This window comes from Thermothielavioides terrestris, chromosome 1, assembly GCF_000226115.1.
Source record: "Thermothielavioides terrestris NRRL 8126 chromosome 1, complete sequence".
Classification (NCBI taxonomy): Eukaryota; Fungi; Ascomycota; class Sordariomycetes; order Sordariales; family Chaetomiaceae; genus Thermothielavioides; species Thermothielavioides terrestris.
Window position 1 is genome coordinate 6215462 of NC_016457.1, and position 16214 is coordinate 6231675.

The 16214-nt window shown below is 59.8% G+C and overlaps 7 protein-coding genes across 7 annotated transcripts; 4 read left to right on the forward strand and 3 right to left on the reverse strand.

The window, feature by feature from the left end:
• Positions 1-202: 202 nt before the first annotated feature.
• THITE_2039488 (uncharacterized protein) lies at positions 203-1521 on the reverse strand (the record flags this gene model as incomplete). The annotated part of the gene is made up of 4 exons (XM_003650064.1): positions 203-341; positions 431-1194; positions 1254-1372; positions 1446-1521. 4 exons carry the CDS (start codon positions 1519-1521, stop codon positions 203-205), a joined length of 1098 nt encoding a protein of 365 aa, XP_003650112.1.
• Positions 1522-2813: 1292 nt separating this feature from the next.
• Positions 2814-5700, forward strand: THITE_2109377 (glycoside hydrolase family 2 protein). Its single transcript, XM_003650065.1, has one exon. It carries the CDS (start codon positions 2946-2948, stop codon positions 5637-5639), a length of 2694 nt encoding a protein of 897 aa, XP_003650113.1. The 5' UTR covers positions 2814-2945; the 3' UTR covers positions 5640-5700.
• Positions 5701-6069, forward strand: THITE_2109378 (uncharacterized protein). Its single transcript, XM_003650066.1, has one exon. The coding sequence runs from the start codon at positions 5802-5804 to the stop codon at positions 5958-5960; it is 159 nt and encodes a 52-aa protein (XP_003650114.1). The 5' UTR covers positions 5701-5801; the 3' UTR covers positions 5961-6069.
• A 2125-nt stretch (positions 6070-8194) lies between these two features.
• Positions 8195-9301, forward strand: THITE_2109379 (uncharacterized protein). The gene is made up of 4 exons (XM_003650067.1): positions 8195-8589; positions 8658-8781; positions 8848-8906; positions 8965-9301. The coding sequence occupies exons 1-4, from the start codon at positions 8319-8321 to the stop codon at positions 9192-9194; spliced, it is 684 nt and encodes a 227-aa protein (XP_003650115.1). The 5' UTR covers positions 8195-8318; the 3' UTR covers positions 9195-9301.
• A 596-nt stretch (positions 9302-9897) lies between these two features.
• On the reverse strand, positions 9898-11070 carry THITE_2141821 (uncharacterized protein; the record flags this gene model as incomplete). The annotated part of the gene is made up of 3 exons (XM_003650068.1): positions 9898-10025; positions 10087-10280; positions 10340-11070. The coding sequence occupies 3 exons, from the start codon at positions 11068-11070 to the stop codon at positions 9898-9900; spliced, it is 1053 nt and encodes a 350-aa protein (XP_003650116.1).
• A 1113-nt stretch (positions 11071-12183) lies between these two features.
• On the forward strand, positions 12184-13537 carry THITE_2109382 (uncharacterized protein). Its single transcript, XM_003650069.1, has one exon. It carries the CDS (start codon positions 12258-12260, stop codon positions 13518-13520), a length of 1263 nt encoding a protein of 420 aa, XP_003650117.1. The 5' UTR covers positions 12184-12257; the 3' UTR covers positions 13521-13537.
• Positions 13538-13893: 356 nt separating this feature from the next.
• THITE_2109384 (uncharacterized protein) lies at positions 13894-15557 on the reverse strand. The gene is made up of 3 exons (XM_003650070.1): positions 14867-15557; positions 14323-14805; positions 13894-14259 (listed from the first exon to the last, which is right to left on the reverse strand). Exons 1-3 carry the CDS (start codon positions 15448-15450, stop codon positions 14010-14012), a joined length of 1317 nt encoding a protein of 438 aa, XP_003650118.1. The 5' UTR covers positions 15451-15557; the 3' UTR covers positions 13894-14009.
• Between the last annotated feature and the right edge of the window lie 657 nt (positions 15558-16214).

Genomic DNA, 16214 nt, shown 5'->3' on the forward strand with positions numbered 1-16214 from the left:
TACAGGTTGCGAAAATGTGATAACGACCATGGTCAAAGGTCCCTCAGACATGCGTCAATGGCGATTTAGATCTACTCGCAGAGGCGGACACTGGAGCTATTTCACTCCGGCCAAGCCTAAACCACCATGCAACTGAAGAGCTAGTCCGGAAAGGAGTGCGCTTATACCAACTTTCCCCGTCTTCAAGCCTGGTTCTACCGCGTCAGATGAGGTGTTCGGCAGTGTCCTGGTGAGGGACAATGCGCGCTCCCGTCAAAGCCGGATCGGTCGACGGGTCGTACGCGGCAATGCCTTCCAGGGGCGCATACTTCTCGCAGAGGTAACACATGTTGTTGTAAGCTCTGGCACCACCACCGGGCGATGGTCAGCCGTACAACGTTCCACCCTGACGCGACCGAGTGGAAGCGTGGGAGGGATCCATGCAACTCACGTCTTCCTTAGCTCGCTGCCGGGGTGTCCCGCAGAGTAGTTGATGGCGCCCTTCAGACTGTACAGCCGGTTGCGGTCGTCAAACTCGTCGGCCGGTTCCGCGGCTGGGTAATGCTGCAGGTACGCCTGGACATACGCGTCGGCCCGGAACACGGACGTGTACTCGCACCGCCAGGCGCCGAGCTCCATCTCGTTGTGGGCGTAGAAGGATCCGGCGTCGAACAGAATGCTCCGGCCGGTCTGCTTGCGGATGCCCATGTTGCCCTCCCACAGGTCCCCGTGGATGATGCAGGGCTTGATGGGGCGCCCACCCTGCCGGATATTGTCCAGGAGCCGAGGGATTACCTTCCAGGCCACCTGCTGGATTGCCCGCTCGTACTCGGGCCACGGGCCGTTCCTCTTGATGTCCAGCTCGCACACGCGCAGGAACAGCTTGCGGTAGAAGACGGCCCAGTTGTCCTCCCAGTCTACGAGGTGCGCCCGGTCGCCGTCGCACGTCGCCACGTGGAACCCGAACTTGCCGTTGGGCGACCGGCTCGCTTCGTGCAGCCGGGCCAGCCGCGACGCGAACTCGATCGGATCGGGAGGCGTGGTTACGTCCATGTCGACGTACTCGGAGAGGTAGAAGTAGGCGGGCGGCTCTGCGGCACGGAACTTGCCAAAGGCGAGAGGCGTAGGGACGAAGTCGGGCATTACGCCGTGGATGACCTTGGAGGATTCGAACTCGCCGCGGAGCATGGTGCGGCCTGTCTCGCCAAAGGCAAGCTGGTCACAGTGGGTGAGCCCTCCGTCCTTCAGAGTTGAAGACGAGGATGACAACGAACCTTGACAAAGTATTGTTCTTCCGATCCCTCGGCGTTGCGGGCTGTAAGCTTCCCCGTGATCGTCCAGGCACTTTTTGCCGAGTGCTCAGCCGACACCAAGGTCCGTCCCGCCGGCAGAGCTGAGAACAGCATTCATTAGTTCATGAAGGGATCTGAGTTACGTTTTTTCAAGGCCTTGCCCTCGCAGATCACAGCACTCACCTTCGCGCAGCGCATCGTCAACGGGGAACACCCCATTGAGGTGGGCAACAATCTGTTTGATTGTCATCTCTGCTGCTTGAGCCGGCAAGCTGGACGTGACGGCTTGCCCTGCGCCGCCGAGTGCAATGGCTTGTTTCTCCTCGTCGCCATTGGGGACTTGATTGAACTTGCTCTCCATGCCGGCAACTGTTGCAAAAGCCGGGCGATTCTGGTTTCCTTACCACCGGGTCTGTACGTGAGCTGCTCTATACAGTCATGTCGTTGGTGAAGGGCCGGGAGTGTCCCGTGAGGCAGGATCGCAAAAGGCCCCGTGCCAAACGCCGTGTTGGGCGCCGTTGTTGGTTGGTTGGCGCCAGTTGGCGCCACGATGCTGTTGGCATGCTGTTAGCAGGAGGCAATGTGCAAACACATGGCGGCTCGAGCACGGAATCTTAGGAACCTTTAGTGCTTGAGTCCCCTGGTTTCGCAGAACGGACCTGAACCGGCTGGCACCTGTGAGGAGAAAAAACCGCCCTGTTTGAACCACAACGACGACTAGAAGCTCTCGTTGCCATAAGGAAGTCCTCATAGAAGGTCCGATGGCCCTCCGGGAACACCTCTTCTTCGCCTTCGCCTTTCAAATCATCACCAAGCCGTTTTACCCATCTTCCTACCGGCAAGAAACATCGCACCGATCGGAGTTGATATTGCGGGGACCAGAGATACCGCCCTCAAGCGTGGGGGAAGTCTACACTCACTCTAGCAACTAGAAAATTCAGGAAGGCTTGGAAGGAACATCCTGGCTTCTATGCAACTTAAAAGAGTAGCGTGGCGGCGGATCCAGCCACGTTTCATGCCATTCTTGGGCGATGCTTTCAACCACGCCACAGTCAACGAGAGTACACACTCTACGATTTATCGGGTTATCCGGCGACCAAGCCGGGCAACACCAGGCCGCGATATCTTGTCCGGAGTCCGACATTGCCGAGTTTATGCGCGGTTTGGAAGTGAGATCGAAGCAAGCGAAACTTGGCCAGTATCCGTGAGGGGAACGAGACGAGGCTAGCACTTTAACCACAGCAAACAATCATTCCATACATGCGCACCAAAAAGCAGCTTTGGCAATACGGGCATCGTTCCGGACGATCCTTCCCTTAGCGTGCTGCTTTACCCGCGCCCCCTTACCAGCTCTTGCTGGCGCAAAGCTCCGGGTTAACACTTTCCACCAATAAGCAGGTAAAATGTTCGCTACCAACGAAGAATCTACGTTCCATCGGGGACTCTGTCCGGATTACACTGGAGCGCATATATTGTAAGCTTAATGGGTTCCTGGAGACCCACCGCACTCGATTTAGCCTATGTACGGAGCTACGACGGTCCCAGGAACTTGGCTCGGTGTTGGGATGCGAAATAGCCGAGGGAGTGCTTAAGATCGTGGGATGTTGACCAGGTAATCACCTGTTTTGAGCTACTATGCCAGTGTAACACTTTGGGGTCGAGCATTTCGCCGCCATGTGGTCCTCAAGCTTTTTCGCAGACGCCTTTCATCTCGCCCTTCTAGGCCCACTGCTGCTGTCCGTCGAGGCGAAGCCGGTTAAGAATGATGGAATACGCGAGAAAATCAGCATCAACGCCGGCTGGCGCTTCTCAAGGAGCGAGTTCAACACAGACAAGCTGGCCTACGATCTCAGCCGCACCGACTACGCCAACCGCACCGACTTAACCGTGTTGAAACCGTGGGTTATGCCGTCAGCAAATGACTTCATCGTCGACCCGGCTGCACGATACCAGCCCCCCTCCACCGAACCGAACATCAGCTGCCCCTTTGTGCAGTCGAGCTTCGACGACTCCTCGTGGGAGAGTGTCAACCTGCCGCACGACTGGGCCATCAAAGGTCCGTTCTACGTCGGGGACAATGTTCCCGTCAGCGGCGGTATGGGGCGCCTGCCCGTCCAAGGCGTCGGTTGGTACCGCCGAAAGTTGCAAATGACCGAGGCCGACGAGGGCAAGTCCGTCTACCTCGACATCGACGGCGCCATGTCGTACTCCATCGTCTGGCTCAACGGCCACCTCGTGGGGGGCTGGCCCTACGGATACTCGTCCTACCAGCTCGACCTCACGCCGCACCTCAAGCTAGGTGACGACAACCTGCTGGCCATCCGCGTCGACAATCCCGGAAACTCGTCACGCTGGTACCCCGGCGGAGGCATCTACCGCAATGTCTGGCTCACCAAGACGAGCCCGACGCACGTTGGCCAGTGGGGCACCTTCATCACATCGAAGAACGTGTCCAAGTCATCCGCAGTCCTCGATCTGACGGTCGAGGTCGAAAACTCGGGTAACGCCTCTCAGACGCTGAGTGTGGTGACCGACGTGTACGTCCTTGACACAGCGACGGGGGCGGCCGGCAGGCAGGTAGCCTCGTTCCCGCGCCAGACCGTCACCGTGGCAGGGGGCCAGAAGGCCTCGGTCAATGCTTCGACGACTGTCAACAAGCCAGCGCTGTGGGGTCCGCCGCCCTCGCAGTCGCCGAATATGCATGTCGCCGTAACACGTTTATATAACCGCCACAACGATGTCGTCGACACTTACTCGACGAATTTTGGCATTCGCTCGGTTGTTTATGACTCAAACCACGGCTTGCTGGTCAACGGCGAGCTGATCAGAATCAGGGGCGTGAACGGCCACCACGATCTCGGCTCGCTGGGAGCTGCCTTCAACGAGCGTGCGGCCCAACGGCAGCTCGAGGTGCTCCAGGAGCTGGGTTGCAATGCTCTCCGCACTTCGCACAACCCCCCGGCCCCCGAACTGCTGGACCTGGCCGATAAGATGGGCATCCTGGTCTACGAGGAGGCTTTTGACTGCTGGCAGCTGGGCAAGAACCCGAACGACTTCCACCTCATCTTCGACGAATGGTCTGAGGCCGACGTGCGCACTATGCTGCGCCGGGACCGTAACCACCCGTCCGTCATCATCTGGAGCATCGGCAACGAGGTCGGGGAGCAGACCACCGGCGCTACCGGCGCTGCCGTCGCCAAGCGGCTACGCGAAATCGTTCACTCCGAGGATGTGACGCGCCCCGTGACGGCATCCATGAATGCGGCGCGCCCGGACATGCCATTCCCAGGCGAGCTTGATCTGGTCAGCCTCAACTACCAAGGCGAGGGCATTCGCGACACCGGCCCGTACGCCGGCCTGCCTGGCATCAGCACATCGCCGCTCTACTACGCCTTCCACGACGCCTTCCCGGACAAGTTGGTCCTCAGCAGCGAGACGGCGGCGACCCTGAGCACCCGAGGCACCTACTTCTTCCCCGTCACCAACTGGACCAGCGCGCCCGAGAACTACACGCTCGGAAGCGGCGGCAACGACACGCTGCTCGAAGTGAGCGACTACGGCCTGTACACAGCCCCGTTCGGGTCGTCGCCCGACAAGGTCTTCGTCGCGCAGGACAACGCGTCCTTCGTGGGCGGGGAGTTCGTCTGGTCCGGGTGGGACTACATCGGCGAGCCGACGCCGTACTACGAGGCGCGCAGCTCGTACTACGGCATCATCGACCTGGCCGGCTTCGGCAAGGACCGCTTCTTCGAGTACCAGTCGCGCTGGCGGCCCGACCTCCCCGTCGCGCACATCCTGCCGCACTGGACCTGGCCGGACCGCGTCGGCCAGGTCACGCCCGTGCACGTCTTCTCCAACGGCGACGAGGCCGAGCTGTGGGTCAACGGCCGGTCGCAGGGCCGGCTGCGCCGCGCGTCCGCGTCCGTCTACCGCTTCCGCTGGGACAACGTCACCTACCACGCGGGCGAGGTGCGCGTGGTCGCGTACAAGAACGGCAAGCCGTGGGCCAGCGACCGGGTCGTGACGGCGGGCGCGCCCGCAGCGCTGCGCCTGAGCGCCGACCGGTCCGCCATCAGCGGCGACGGGCTCGACCTGTCGTTCTTGACGGCCACGGTTGTGGACGGCAAGGGCAACGTCGTGCCGGCGGCGGATAATGAGATCACGTTCTCCGTGTCTGGCGGCGGCGGCGAGCTCGTGGCCACGGACAACGGCGATCCCCGGGACTTCACCTCGTTTGCGTCCGCGACGCGCAAGGCCTTTAGCGGGCGAGCGTTGGCGGTCGTGCGTGCTAATGGCCAGGGGGCCATCACGGTCACGGCCAGCTCGGCCGGCCTTGCTCGTGCGGTGGTCAGGTTAACGGCACATTGAGGAGAGCGTCAGAGAGAGAGAGTTGAAAGATGCGGCACTCGTAATGGGGGCTTGGAACAGTGGGATTTGTGGCTGTAGTGTAGTGCGTGTGGCAGGCTTGGAAGGAGGTCAGGGGAGCCAATTCAGGGGTGTCGGCAGGTTGGAAGTGGGCAAGATAGATGGATGATTTGGCAGCCCCCGATTATTGTCTCCGAAGGACCTATCCCCGTGTACTGCATTGGACAGCACGTAGGCGAGATTCTGATGGTCCCCTTTTGGGAAGTGTATCCGTACCTCCAGATGTATGTATGGAGGTCCGTGCCGAGTATCTCGGGTCTGTGACCTGTCCGTGTATGAAGCCAATCAAAACCGCACGTCCGAACCGAATCTGGGGTTTCGTGCTGCAACATGACCTGTACGTATGGAGGAGTGGATCGTCTTGATTTCCGGCGGTGTGGATTTCAAGGGAATTCACAACGAAGCGCCAAGTTGTCCTCCAGGTGACAGCCTGACTTAGCGGGAGGCTGGTGCTCAATGCCCCTTTTCCCTCTGCGGTAATCAGCTCGCGATTCACACCACGTTCACATGAGCGTAGGTAGCGTAAACTGCACCGAAATGCCACCTGGCTCGTGGGGAACCCCTGGCACGGATCTTCGATCATCTGGACCGAACCGAGCTCCTGCGTTGAGGCGTTTGGCAGTGGCGAGGATCACTGAACCGCAAGATGCAACGTTGGATTCATCGGTGAGACTCGGCAACCGTTACGGCCTCCACGCACCTCCACGCACCTCCACCAGCCCCAGCCAGCCTTGTCGGTATTACCTAACAATGTTGTGAAGCATTTTGGCGCGTACCCCAACCCTCCTCAGGTCTTGGCGGGAACTTCTGGCCCTGCCGGATCTTCCGGGTGGCGGCTTGGTGCGCACTGTCCACATCCGGCGTCCGCCCACAAGCCGGTCAAATCGTTGCGCCTGGCCAGGGCTGGAGTTGCAGGACAATCATCTCCGGGGAAGAGAAATTCAGAAGGGATGGATTGAATCTCTCATTATCCTCAAAGTAAAAATATTTTCTAAAAAAAATAAAGAGAGAAAGAGAGAGAGAGAGAGAGAGAGAGAGAGAGAGAGAGAGAGAGAGAGAGAGAGAGAGAGAGAGAGAGAGAAAACGAGATGGATACATAGCACGCAAATTGGCGGCATCGCGTCCAGGTCCAGGTTGAGCGGGAGCAAGGGTGTCAGAGAATGGGCGGGTGGCTTAAAGAGAGAAGGTTGGCTTGACTGTCCAGGCTCACAGACGGAAGGACTTGAATAACCTAACTAGTTGAAAGGTCCGATGCTCAATTCTGGGTTCCTGGCACTGGCGCAGCCACGGGCTCGGAGACACGCCGAGATCCCGATGTGCCGGTGCTTGTTGGGCACAAGCGTACATAACTAGCGCACACGCACCTCGACGAAACCAGGTGGGTGGTGCGACGGTTCTGCGACTCCGATTACGAACGCGAAACCCGATGTCACCGCGGTGCAGCGGGATGCGGGGGAAGAGGCGACTTTTTGTTGCAGCCTCTCAACCAACATCGAATAGGACGGCCATTTGGAGCCTAGCAGAAATGTGCTCAAGATGAAAAGCTGATCACTTCGCGCCACTTCGGATGGGATCCCGGTGACCTGGGGAGCGACGCGGGCCGGCCCCTGCGCGCCTGGGGAGGTCCGGGGAAGATGAACCAGTCAAGAAAGGGGTTTGGTTCACCAGAAAACCGAGAGCGAGGGTAACGTTAGGTCACTCTGGTGGCGCTTCGCCCGCTGTCCGTCCGTGCGCAAGCTTGGATGGCCGGCAGTCCGCGGCGGATGATCCACCTTGGGATAGCTCGCGGACCTCGCTTAGGAACCGATCGATGGGGACGGTGCGGGCGGGCAAGACGATATGTAAAAATAAAGCAAGCAAATTCCCGCCAGCGGTGCTGCTCGCTGGCCCGCCGTCCAGCGTTTTGTTGCCAGTCGACTTCCGCCGGTTCCGCTTGTTGAGAATCGACGGCGTTCCTGAAGATGACAACAGCTCACCGGAGTTGTTGACCGGCGCGTTTTCCACCCTCCGAAGGACTGCATCTCTGCTAATTTGCGCACCCGGAATTCGCCGCTGACCTTGTGCGTCCCCGGCCCCCCGGGCCCGGACGGAACGAGCCGCTTGCTCCGTACCGAGCCGCACTTCCTCCCGCGGCTGCATCCTGCGGGCACGGCAGCGCTGTGCCGGCACAGATCCAGCCGTGCTGGGCTGCCCGGCCGCTGCCGCCTCATGGGTTTCTCGACATGGGCGCACGCGGGACAAGACTGCGGGACATATGGGTATCCACCCGCGCCGCCGATGACGGGCTCCCCCACGTCGACCTCGGTCCGCAGCTCAACCTCGTCTTCTGGCTGCTCACCAGCCTCGCCTTTGTCTTTCTCGCTCTGAGGATATACTGCAAGTTTCACCGCGGCCGCAAGCTCTGGTGGGACGACTACCTGCTCATTGCAGCATGGGTACGTACGGCTACATTGTGCACGAAACTAGGCGTTTCTGTTTCCTCGACCTGGAGACACCGTGCTGATGCTAGGCGGCTGCCCGTGATAGATCTCCCTCGCCGTGTCGGCCGCCACGACCTCGGTCTGCGTCAGCCTTGACTACGGCAAGAACACTTACGACATGAATCCCGCCAATCTTCCCAAGATGCCCTTCATCGCCGTCTTCGCCGGCTTCTTTTCCGTCCTTGCCGCTGTCTGGAGCAAGACCTCGTTCGCCGTGACTCTGCTCCGTCTGTTCCAGGGCTGGCTGAGGGCCGTCATCTGGTTCATCATCATCACCCTCAACCTCATCATGGGCACCGCTATGTTGTTCATGTGGATCAAGTGCCACCCCTTCGCCAAGATCTGGGATAGCACCATAGACGGCTGGTGCATCGACCCAAACAAAATTGTCGTGCTGTATCAGTGGTCGGCTGGTAAGTGGTTGTTGTCGACGACTGTCATGGTAAAGACGGGTGGCCTGGCTGACCGAACTGCGCCTCAGGCTGGTCTGGCTCCGCTGATGTGATCCTCGCGCTGCTGCCCTGGACCTTCCTCATCAACATGCGCCAAACACTGAACAGGAGAGAACGAGTGGGCGTCGCCGCAGCCATGAGCATGGGCGTCGTGTACGGACCCTTTCGGGTCACCCTCGCATCTTGGTTGCAACAACGGCCGGCTAACATGTTTCACAGCGCTGGTGTTGCCTCTTTCATCAAGATGGCCAAGCTGCCTCAGCTCAACGGACAAGCATGTGCGTTGAACCCGTACATAGAGAGGTGCCACGGAATCGTATGCTGACGAGAAAACAGCCGACACGGTCGCCGTCACGCTTTGGGGCGGCGCAGAGGGAGCCATCACCATCATGGCCGCCTCTATCCCCGTTCTCCGGGCCCTCATCCGGGGCGACAAGGACCGTCCTGCCGCCGCCCAGTTCAACACAATCGACGAGCGCCGTCTGGACACGACAAGCCTCGACACCCTTTCCCCCTCGCGGAAAGCCAACAGGGGTGCGGATGGTTATGTGGTTCACAGCGCCTAGCGACGTGTCACGGCATTCTATTGGCGTTTATAGCTTGCTTTTCGAGTAAATTTGTTGCATTCGAGTAATTTTTGACCGTGCCATAACATTCAGTGAAACAATGCGCCGTGACGGTTGTAAGTTCGTTCTTGAAAGCGCAATCCAACTTCCAGCCTTCAGAGGATCCCCAGCTCCCACCCAACGTCTCCCTCGCAGACTCGACGATTTCACGGGGGAAGAATAAACGGTTCCTCGACCTAAGAATACTTGGCCACCCCATACTGGTTGCATTAATGCTGCAGGACGCCGAGTCAACAGACACCTCGCGTCACACTTCATGGACGCAAAAACCTGCTATTGTCACCGCGGAAGTACCAGTCTTCGAGTCTCGGAGGCTCGGATCCGGATAGTGCCGCATTGTAGGCTAAGCGGGAGTGTGTAGTTATCAAGCAGAGACTGGTCTGCTCTCATCGATGAATTGCGATATTGCCCCTGAGCGAGGGCCTAAAACATTGTCCGTCGTCCCATCATAGTTAACCTCTAGTACTCCAGAACCTCAGTATTGGAGCGGTAACCACTCCCCTGCAGTTCATGACTACGATCAGGATTTGTCCCAAACTGACCGAGCTAGCCACAGGACAGCCTTATGTACTAACGGCATCCACAAAGTGGAACTGGACACACTATCCGAGGGCCACGGCCAAAGCTACAGTCCAGAACACGACTAAGGTTCTAGAGGGAGCTTGAATAGCCTGATGGCGTTTTCCCGTCCCACCAGTCGTTTCTGGTCCTCGGGCAGATCGACCGTTTGCCACCAAGCCTGGCCTTCCGCGATGCTGTCGTACGGGTAGTCTGAGGATGGGGTCAGATCTCGTCAAGCAGCAGAGTTGGAAACCGGGAATCGTGAACATACCAATAGAATACAGGCACCGCTCGACGCCGATCTGATCGATGCAGAACTTCAAGCCCGCTGTGTTGAAGTTGCCCGACGTGGTGATGGAGATGTTATGCTTGAAGTAGTAGCTGTAGTCTTCCTTTGACGGCCTTGTGGCCTTCTTGACCGGCTTGTTGTACCAGTGGTCTGCCCGCCACAGGTTGAACGGGATCCTGCACATGCTAGCGTTAGCCACGGAGCGTATGTCTGGCCGCTGAGCATCCCAACGCACCCTTCGCCCAGATGGCCCGCCACCACCTGCAACTTGGGAAACTCGTCAAACACGCCGCTCGAGCAGAGCGCGTACAGATGCATGCTTAGATCGAGGTGGAACTGCACGGCCGCGCCCAGGATGTGCTTCCTGTCGCCGTACTTGGTTCCCGGCTGCAGATCCTTGGTCGGCGGATACCGTGGGTGCATGTAGACGGGAACGCCCAGCTCCTCAATGGCCTTCCAAAACGGCCTGAACTCGGGCTCGTCGTAGTATTTCTTGCCCTCGGCGTTTCCTCCGGTGGCCACGATTTGGTAGTCGTTCAGCATGACGCCAAACATGCCCAGCTGCCGGACGGCCCGCGTCGCCTCGGCCACGGCGTCTTCGGCGTTGTGCATGGACACCGCCGCGAAGGCGCCGAACCGCGAGGGGTTTTGCGCCACCTGCGCGGCGAGCCAGTCGTTGGCCTCGGCGGCAAGGGCACGCGCCTTCGCCGGGTCGGGCTCGCCCTGGGCGCCGGGCGAGGTCAGCGACAGGAGCATGTACTCGACGCCGTGGGCGTCCATCTGGGCCAGGCGCTCATTGTGGATGTCGAGCAGCTGCTGGTTTAGGCCGTGCTTCGGCGCATCCTGGGAGGAGGAGGCCTGGCCGGGGTTGAACAGCGGCGCCGACTCGCCGATCCACGAGAGGCCGGCCGGGTTGAGCACGGCCTCTTCGATGGCGATGGTGCCTTTGGGGGGTTTCGAGGCCATGACTAATGGGATCGGTGAGGGGAACTTCAACTGCACTGCAATGTTCAGGTCAAGCTGTCTTCGAGTGCTCCGCCTGGCTGGTCGGGGAAATGCTCTGGATGACGCCACATAGGTCGTTCATCATCGGGAGAGGAATAACCCAGAGCATGGCAGAATAACAGGGGCAGGACTCCGAATTCCGAAGGGGGGTGGGATGTGAACCGTCGACCCCAGAAGCTCCAACTCCGGCAAAACGCCACTTGCAAGGGTGAGCCTCATCCGTTCATGGAGTGTAAGCCAGGCTTGGCAACGCCTCCATGACGGCACCCACTTGAATCCGGGGAAGCCAACTCGCGGATGCACTCGCCCACGTGGAGGAGGTGTAGCCTTCCGGCTTCAGCTCCAGATGTTGCCGCGTCGGCGGGGAATGCGAACAGTCCTCAGCCCCTGAACCCTGACTCTCTCGTGGACATAGACTTTGGCGTCTCCACCTCCGGAAGACGGCTGCTCCACGGGTAAAGCTTTCCGCCAAATTATGTTCTGGCCCCGGCCCGCCCTGCTCTTCCGGATCAACATCGCAGGGTGGGTTGCAACGACGTAGCTGCGGGGTTCGAGAGCTCCAACTGCCGCCCCAGGAAACGGAGGACCGTCATGTCGCCCGGGAGACTGCCTCGTTTCTGGCAGAAGTACCTACCTAGACTTGATGCCGAGCGGGGTCCGCGCCGTGAATCGTGATGCGGTCTGCAACAGCGCCCGCCGTCCATGGGGAAACACCCAAGGTGATACTAATTGTTGATTAAGTGTACCGCAGTCGGTGGACGCCATTGACTTGAGGCCTGTTGCCAGCCGGTATTGAGTGAAGTCCTTTTTGTTGTACACTTAGATATCCACCCGAAACGATGGCCAACGGAACCCCTATCCGGCCGCGCATGCTCATCAATGGAGAGGTAAATGACAGACGCCGTCATGCAATTTACGGCCCTACAGGCGATGCTGACAGCGACCAGCTTGTCGAGGCTTCAGACGGCAAGACTTTCCCCGTCTACAACCCGGCGACTCAGGAGCTATCCGCCGAAGGCGAGTTCCTTTTTCCTTCCATGAGCCTTACGTGGCCAGTATTCTGACTCGTCCCAGTTCCCGAGGCCAGCGCAGATGACACCAATGCCGCCGTAGCCGCAGCGAAAGCCGCATTCCCGGCGTGGTCGGCCATGGGGGGTGCCAAGCGGGCTGTCTACATGAAGAAGCTCGCCGCGCTGCTCAGAGAGAACAAGGACGAGCTGGCGCGCCTCGACGCCATCGCTATGGGCATGCCCGTGTCGACCCATCACTATGCCATGACGGCCGCAACCCACTTTGACCACTACTCGGAGGCCTGGGGCACCATCCAGGGGCAGGCGAGCGTCAACACGCCTGGGTTCGTGACCATGACGCTCCGGCAGCCCTACAGCGTGGTGGCCGTGATCATCCCGTGGAACGTGCCGTGCCACTTCTTGGCCACCAAGTCAGCGCCAGCCCTAATTGCGGGCAACACGGTGGTGCTGAAGTCGAGCGAGAAGGCGCCGCTCGCTGTGGCGCGCATTGCAGAGCTCGTCAAGGAGGCCGGCTTCCCGCCGGGCGTATTCAACATCATCTCGGGACACGGCATCCCGTCGGGCCAGATCCTGTCCCGGCACATGGACGTGCGCGCGCTGAGCTTCACCGGTTCGTGCCGCACCGGCAAGCTGATCCAGGAGGAGGCAGCCCGCACCAATCTGAAGAAGGTCATCCTCGAGCTGGGCGGCAAGTCGCCCGCCATCGTGTTCGAGGATGCCGACCTCGACAAGGCGGCCGCCCAGACGCAGTTCAGCATCCAGAGCAACAGCGGGCAGGTGTGCATGGCCAACTCGCGCGTCTACGTGCAGAAGAGCATCGCGCCCCAGTTCATCGAAGCCTTCAAGACCAAGTTCGCTGCGGCCCGCGCCGGCGACCCGCTGGACAGAAACACCAACCACGGCCCGCAGGCCGACGCGGTGCAGTACCGCAACGTGCTGAGCTACATCGAGGACGGCAAGAAGCATGGCACCCTGGCCCTGGGCGGCCACGGCAAGCTCGAGAGCACCAACGGCTTCTTCATCGAGCCGACCGTGTTCCTCAACACGCCCGAGACGGCGCGCATCACCAAGGAGGAGGTGTTCGGCCCGGTCGTCGTCATCAACACGTTCGAGACGGAGGCCGAGGCCATCGCCAAGGCCAACGACACCGAGTTTGGCCTCTACGCCGCCGTTTTCACCCGCGACGTCAGCCGGGCGATGCGGGTCGCCAAGGCGTTGGAGAGCGGCTATGTCGCCATCAACTGCACCAGCCCCCAGACGGCGCACGACCTGCCGTTTGGAGGATACAAGAGCAGCGGGCAGGGCCGGGAGGGCATCCTGTACAGCATGAGCAATTTCCTGGAGACGAAGAGCATTATTATCAAGGTGGAGGAGGAGTGATTAGTTAGCCCCTGAATCAGCAGGCAGTTCCCACTTCAGTTTCGCCGCCCCGATCTGTACTTTGACTTACCGCTGGAGACGGTTGCCAGTGGCGGTTGTTGAATGTTCATCACCGTGGCCATCTCACTGAGGATGAAGGCCAACATGGAACTGAACGCTGGTGGCTTAACGAGCAAGCTGGCGGTAATCCCACTTGACATTGACTGCTTGTTGGGAAGCAGGGACGCTGAAAAAGATTTGAAGGCTAGAATGATCATGCCGCTAGCTAGTAGTAATGCCAAGTAATGCTCTATGGCCAGCTATGTAAACTCTCTTGATCTGAATTCTCTCGTCACTCCGTCGCCTCTGAATTCTGCCCTCTCTGCTGTGGATGGCATATCTAGACCACTCGGCTGTTGAACAACACCCCGTCCATCCTCAAAGCATGCAGCAACACTACCAAAAACTTCACCCAAGCACTCTCCACGCAAAACCTCCTCACACCAGCTCTCATGCCGCCACAGAGATGGGTCCCACGGGGAGCAGCTTAACATCCTTGAACAGCTCCGGCTGGGTCACCTTTTTGAAGACCTCGTCGAACACCTCCTCGGCGTGCTTCTCAGCGTCGTGGAAGTGGATCCAGTCCTCGCGAGGGAAGGCGATGCTCTTGGGGTCCTTGGCCACCTGCTCCCAGTCGGTCTTGTGCCACCGGTCGCGCGTCGTCTCGCCCGTCTTCTGCACCGCCTTGACACGCTCGTAGCTAGAGAGGGAGACGGTCAGCGCTGGCTGGTCTTTGAAGATATGTCCGGAGTTCGGAGCTTACCGGATCTCCTGGTGCACCCGCACGGCGGCCTGCACGTTGGCCTTGCCGGCCCTCCTCAGGCACACGGCGATGGTCACGCCGTCCTCCATGGCCTGGGTGGCGCCCTGCGCGCTGGTGGGCAGGAACGGGTGGGCCGAGTCGCCGAGCAGCAGGATGCGGGCGTGCTTGCTCACCCAGGTCGGCAGCGGGTCGCGGTACACGAGCTTCCAGTCGACCAGGCTGGGCGTCTTCTCGACGATGGCGCGGCACGTGGGGTCCCAGCCCTCGAGCACCTTGTAGACGTCCTCGAGCTTGCCCGGGAACGACCACGACTCGTCGATGTCGTGCTCGTCGCGGTGCGTCAGCACCCAGCAGCAGTCCTTGCCGCCCTTGATGGTGCTGAACAGGAAGTGCACGTCCGGCCCGATCCAGCCGTTGAACGTGTCGCCGTTCTCGCAGAACTCGCGCGTGCGCGGGTCCTTGATCATGTCGGTGTTGGGGAACCTGAGCGCACATGTTAGTCCTGCTATTTTGGAAATGATAGAGGGAAAAAAAGGAACTTTACCACGCCCGCCACACGGCGTACCCGCTGCTCTTGGGCTTGTCCACGTAGCCAAGCACCAGCTCCCTCGCCTTGGACCTGACGCCATCGGCGCCGATAACCAAGTCCGCCACGACCCGCTCGCCGCTCTTCAGCACGATGCCGGCCTTGTCGTCGTCCTCAAAGTACTGGTCGACGTGCTGGCCCAGGTGGATCGGGATGCCGAGCTCGTCGCGGGCGTAGTTGAAGACGACCTCATGCAGCTCGCCCCGGTGGCCGTTGAACACGGGCGCATCCGGGATCGGGTCGGGCGTCTTCTGGTGGTAGACCACCTCGCCCGTGTCGTACTTGTGGATGCGGAAGCCGTACGTGGTCAGGTCGATCGACAGCTCGCGCAGCCGCTGCGCGACCTTGCCGTTTGACCAGCGGTAGAAGATACGCCCGGCGTTGGAGCCGAATGAGATGATGTCGCCGAGCGTCTTGAGCTCGGGGAAGTTTTCGTAGATTTCCACGTCGTGGCCCTGCCGGTGGCACTCGATGGCCGCCGTCAGGCCGCCGAAGCCGGCGCCTACGATGACGACCTTGATGCCGGTTTTGGGGGCTGACATGGTGATGAATGTGATATTGTTGTTTGTGTTACTGTGATGGATGCTGAGGTCGGGAGTGTGTGCGGGGAGTGAGTCGCGTTATTGTTGTTGCTATTGTTGTTGTTCAAGCCACCAATGTGGTTGGGATGCAGCGGCAACCCTTCGCTTCTGTCCTTGACTCAAGTCCTGATGCTTGTCTGAAACTGTCACTACCCGAGGATCATGCAGCTACTTATTAAGTGAGCTCTCTGAGTGAGGCTTCGGCGATGCATCTTCCTCCCACGCTCTCATCCATATCCGGAAACTCGACTGTTGGCCAACCATGCTTGTCAGTTCCGGATGTTGCATGGTGGCTGCAAAACTTCAGCCTATTCCGGACCGCCGTCACCTCGCGGCCCCGTCTTTTCTCCTCATCTGCCGAGTGGCCCTTCACTTTTGCGGGCGACATGGTGCGGGGAGTGGGTAATCCCCCGCACCCAGAATCCCAGCATCCAGCGCAGCTTGTGCTTACGACGATGGTCACGGGTCCCATGTGATGGGAGCAATTCCGCTCGGAGCTGGAGTCCTGGATCCCGTTTTCCGTCAGGGGTAAGGAATGGCCTCCGAACTACGACGTGGGTTAGGGTTACACGCCGTAGAGGACACCGCCCTTCCACGTCGACTCAGTGCTCAGGAGAAACAGACGGGAATGCATCGTACGGGACCTGAAGGATCTTACCCCGTGTTTGCTATTGTTCTTCTTCTTACTCATTGGTTTCGCTTCTGTGTGTCCGTCTGTGTCCAAG

Coding starts and splice junctions, on each gene's coding strand:
- THITE_2109377 (XM_003650065.1), top strand. CDS start 2,946: ATGTGGTCCTCAAGCTTTTTCGCAGACGCCTTTCATCTCGCCCTTCTA.
- THITE_2109378 (XM_003650066.1), top strand. CDS start 5,802: ATGATTTGGCAGCCCCCGATTATTGTCTCCGAAGGACCTATCCCCGTG.
- THITE_2109379 (XM_003650067.1), top strand. CDS start 8,319: ATGCCCTTCATCGCCGTCTTCGCCGGCTTCTTTTCCGTCCTTGCCGCT. Junction 8,590..8,657: donor GCTGTATCAGTGGTCGGCTG/GTAAGTGGTTGT, acceptor ACTGCGCCTCAG/GCTGGTCTGGCTCCGCTGAT. Junction 8,782..8,847: donor GCCATGAGCATGGGCGTCGT/GTACGGACCCTT, acceptor CATGTTTCACAG/CGCTGGTGTTGCCTCTTTCA.
- THITE_2109382 (XM_003650069.1), top strand. CDS start 12,258: ATGGGGGGTGCCAAGCGGGCTGTCTACATGAAGAAGCTCGCCGCGCTG.
- THITE_2109384 (XM_003650070.1), bottom strand. CDS start 15,450: ATGTCAGCCCCCAAAACCGGCATCAAGGTCGTCATCGTAGGCGCCGGC. Junction 14,806..14,866: donor TACGCCGTGTGGCGGGCGTG/GTAAAGTTCCTT, acceptor ATGTGCGCTCAG/GTTCCCCAACACCGACATGA. Junction 14,260..14,322: donor CGGGTGCACCAGGAGATCCG/GTAAGCTCCGAA, acceptor CTCCCTCTCTAG/CTACGAGCGTGTCAAGGCGG.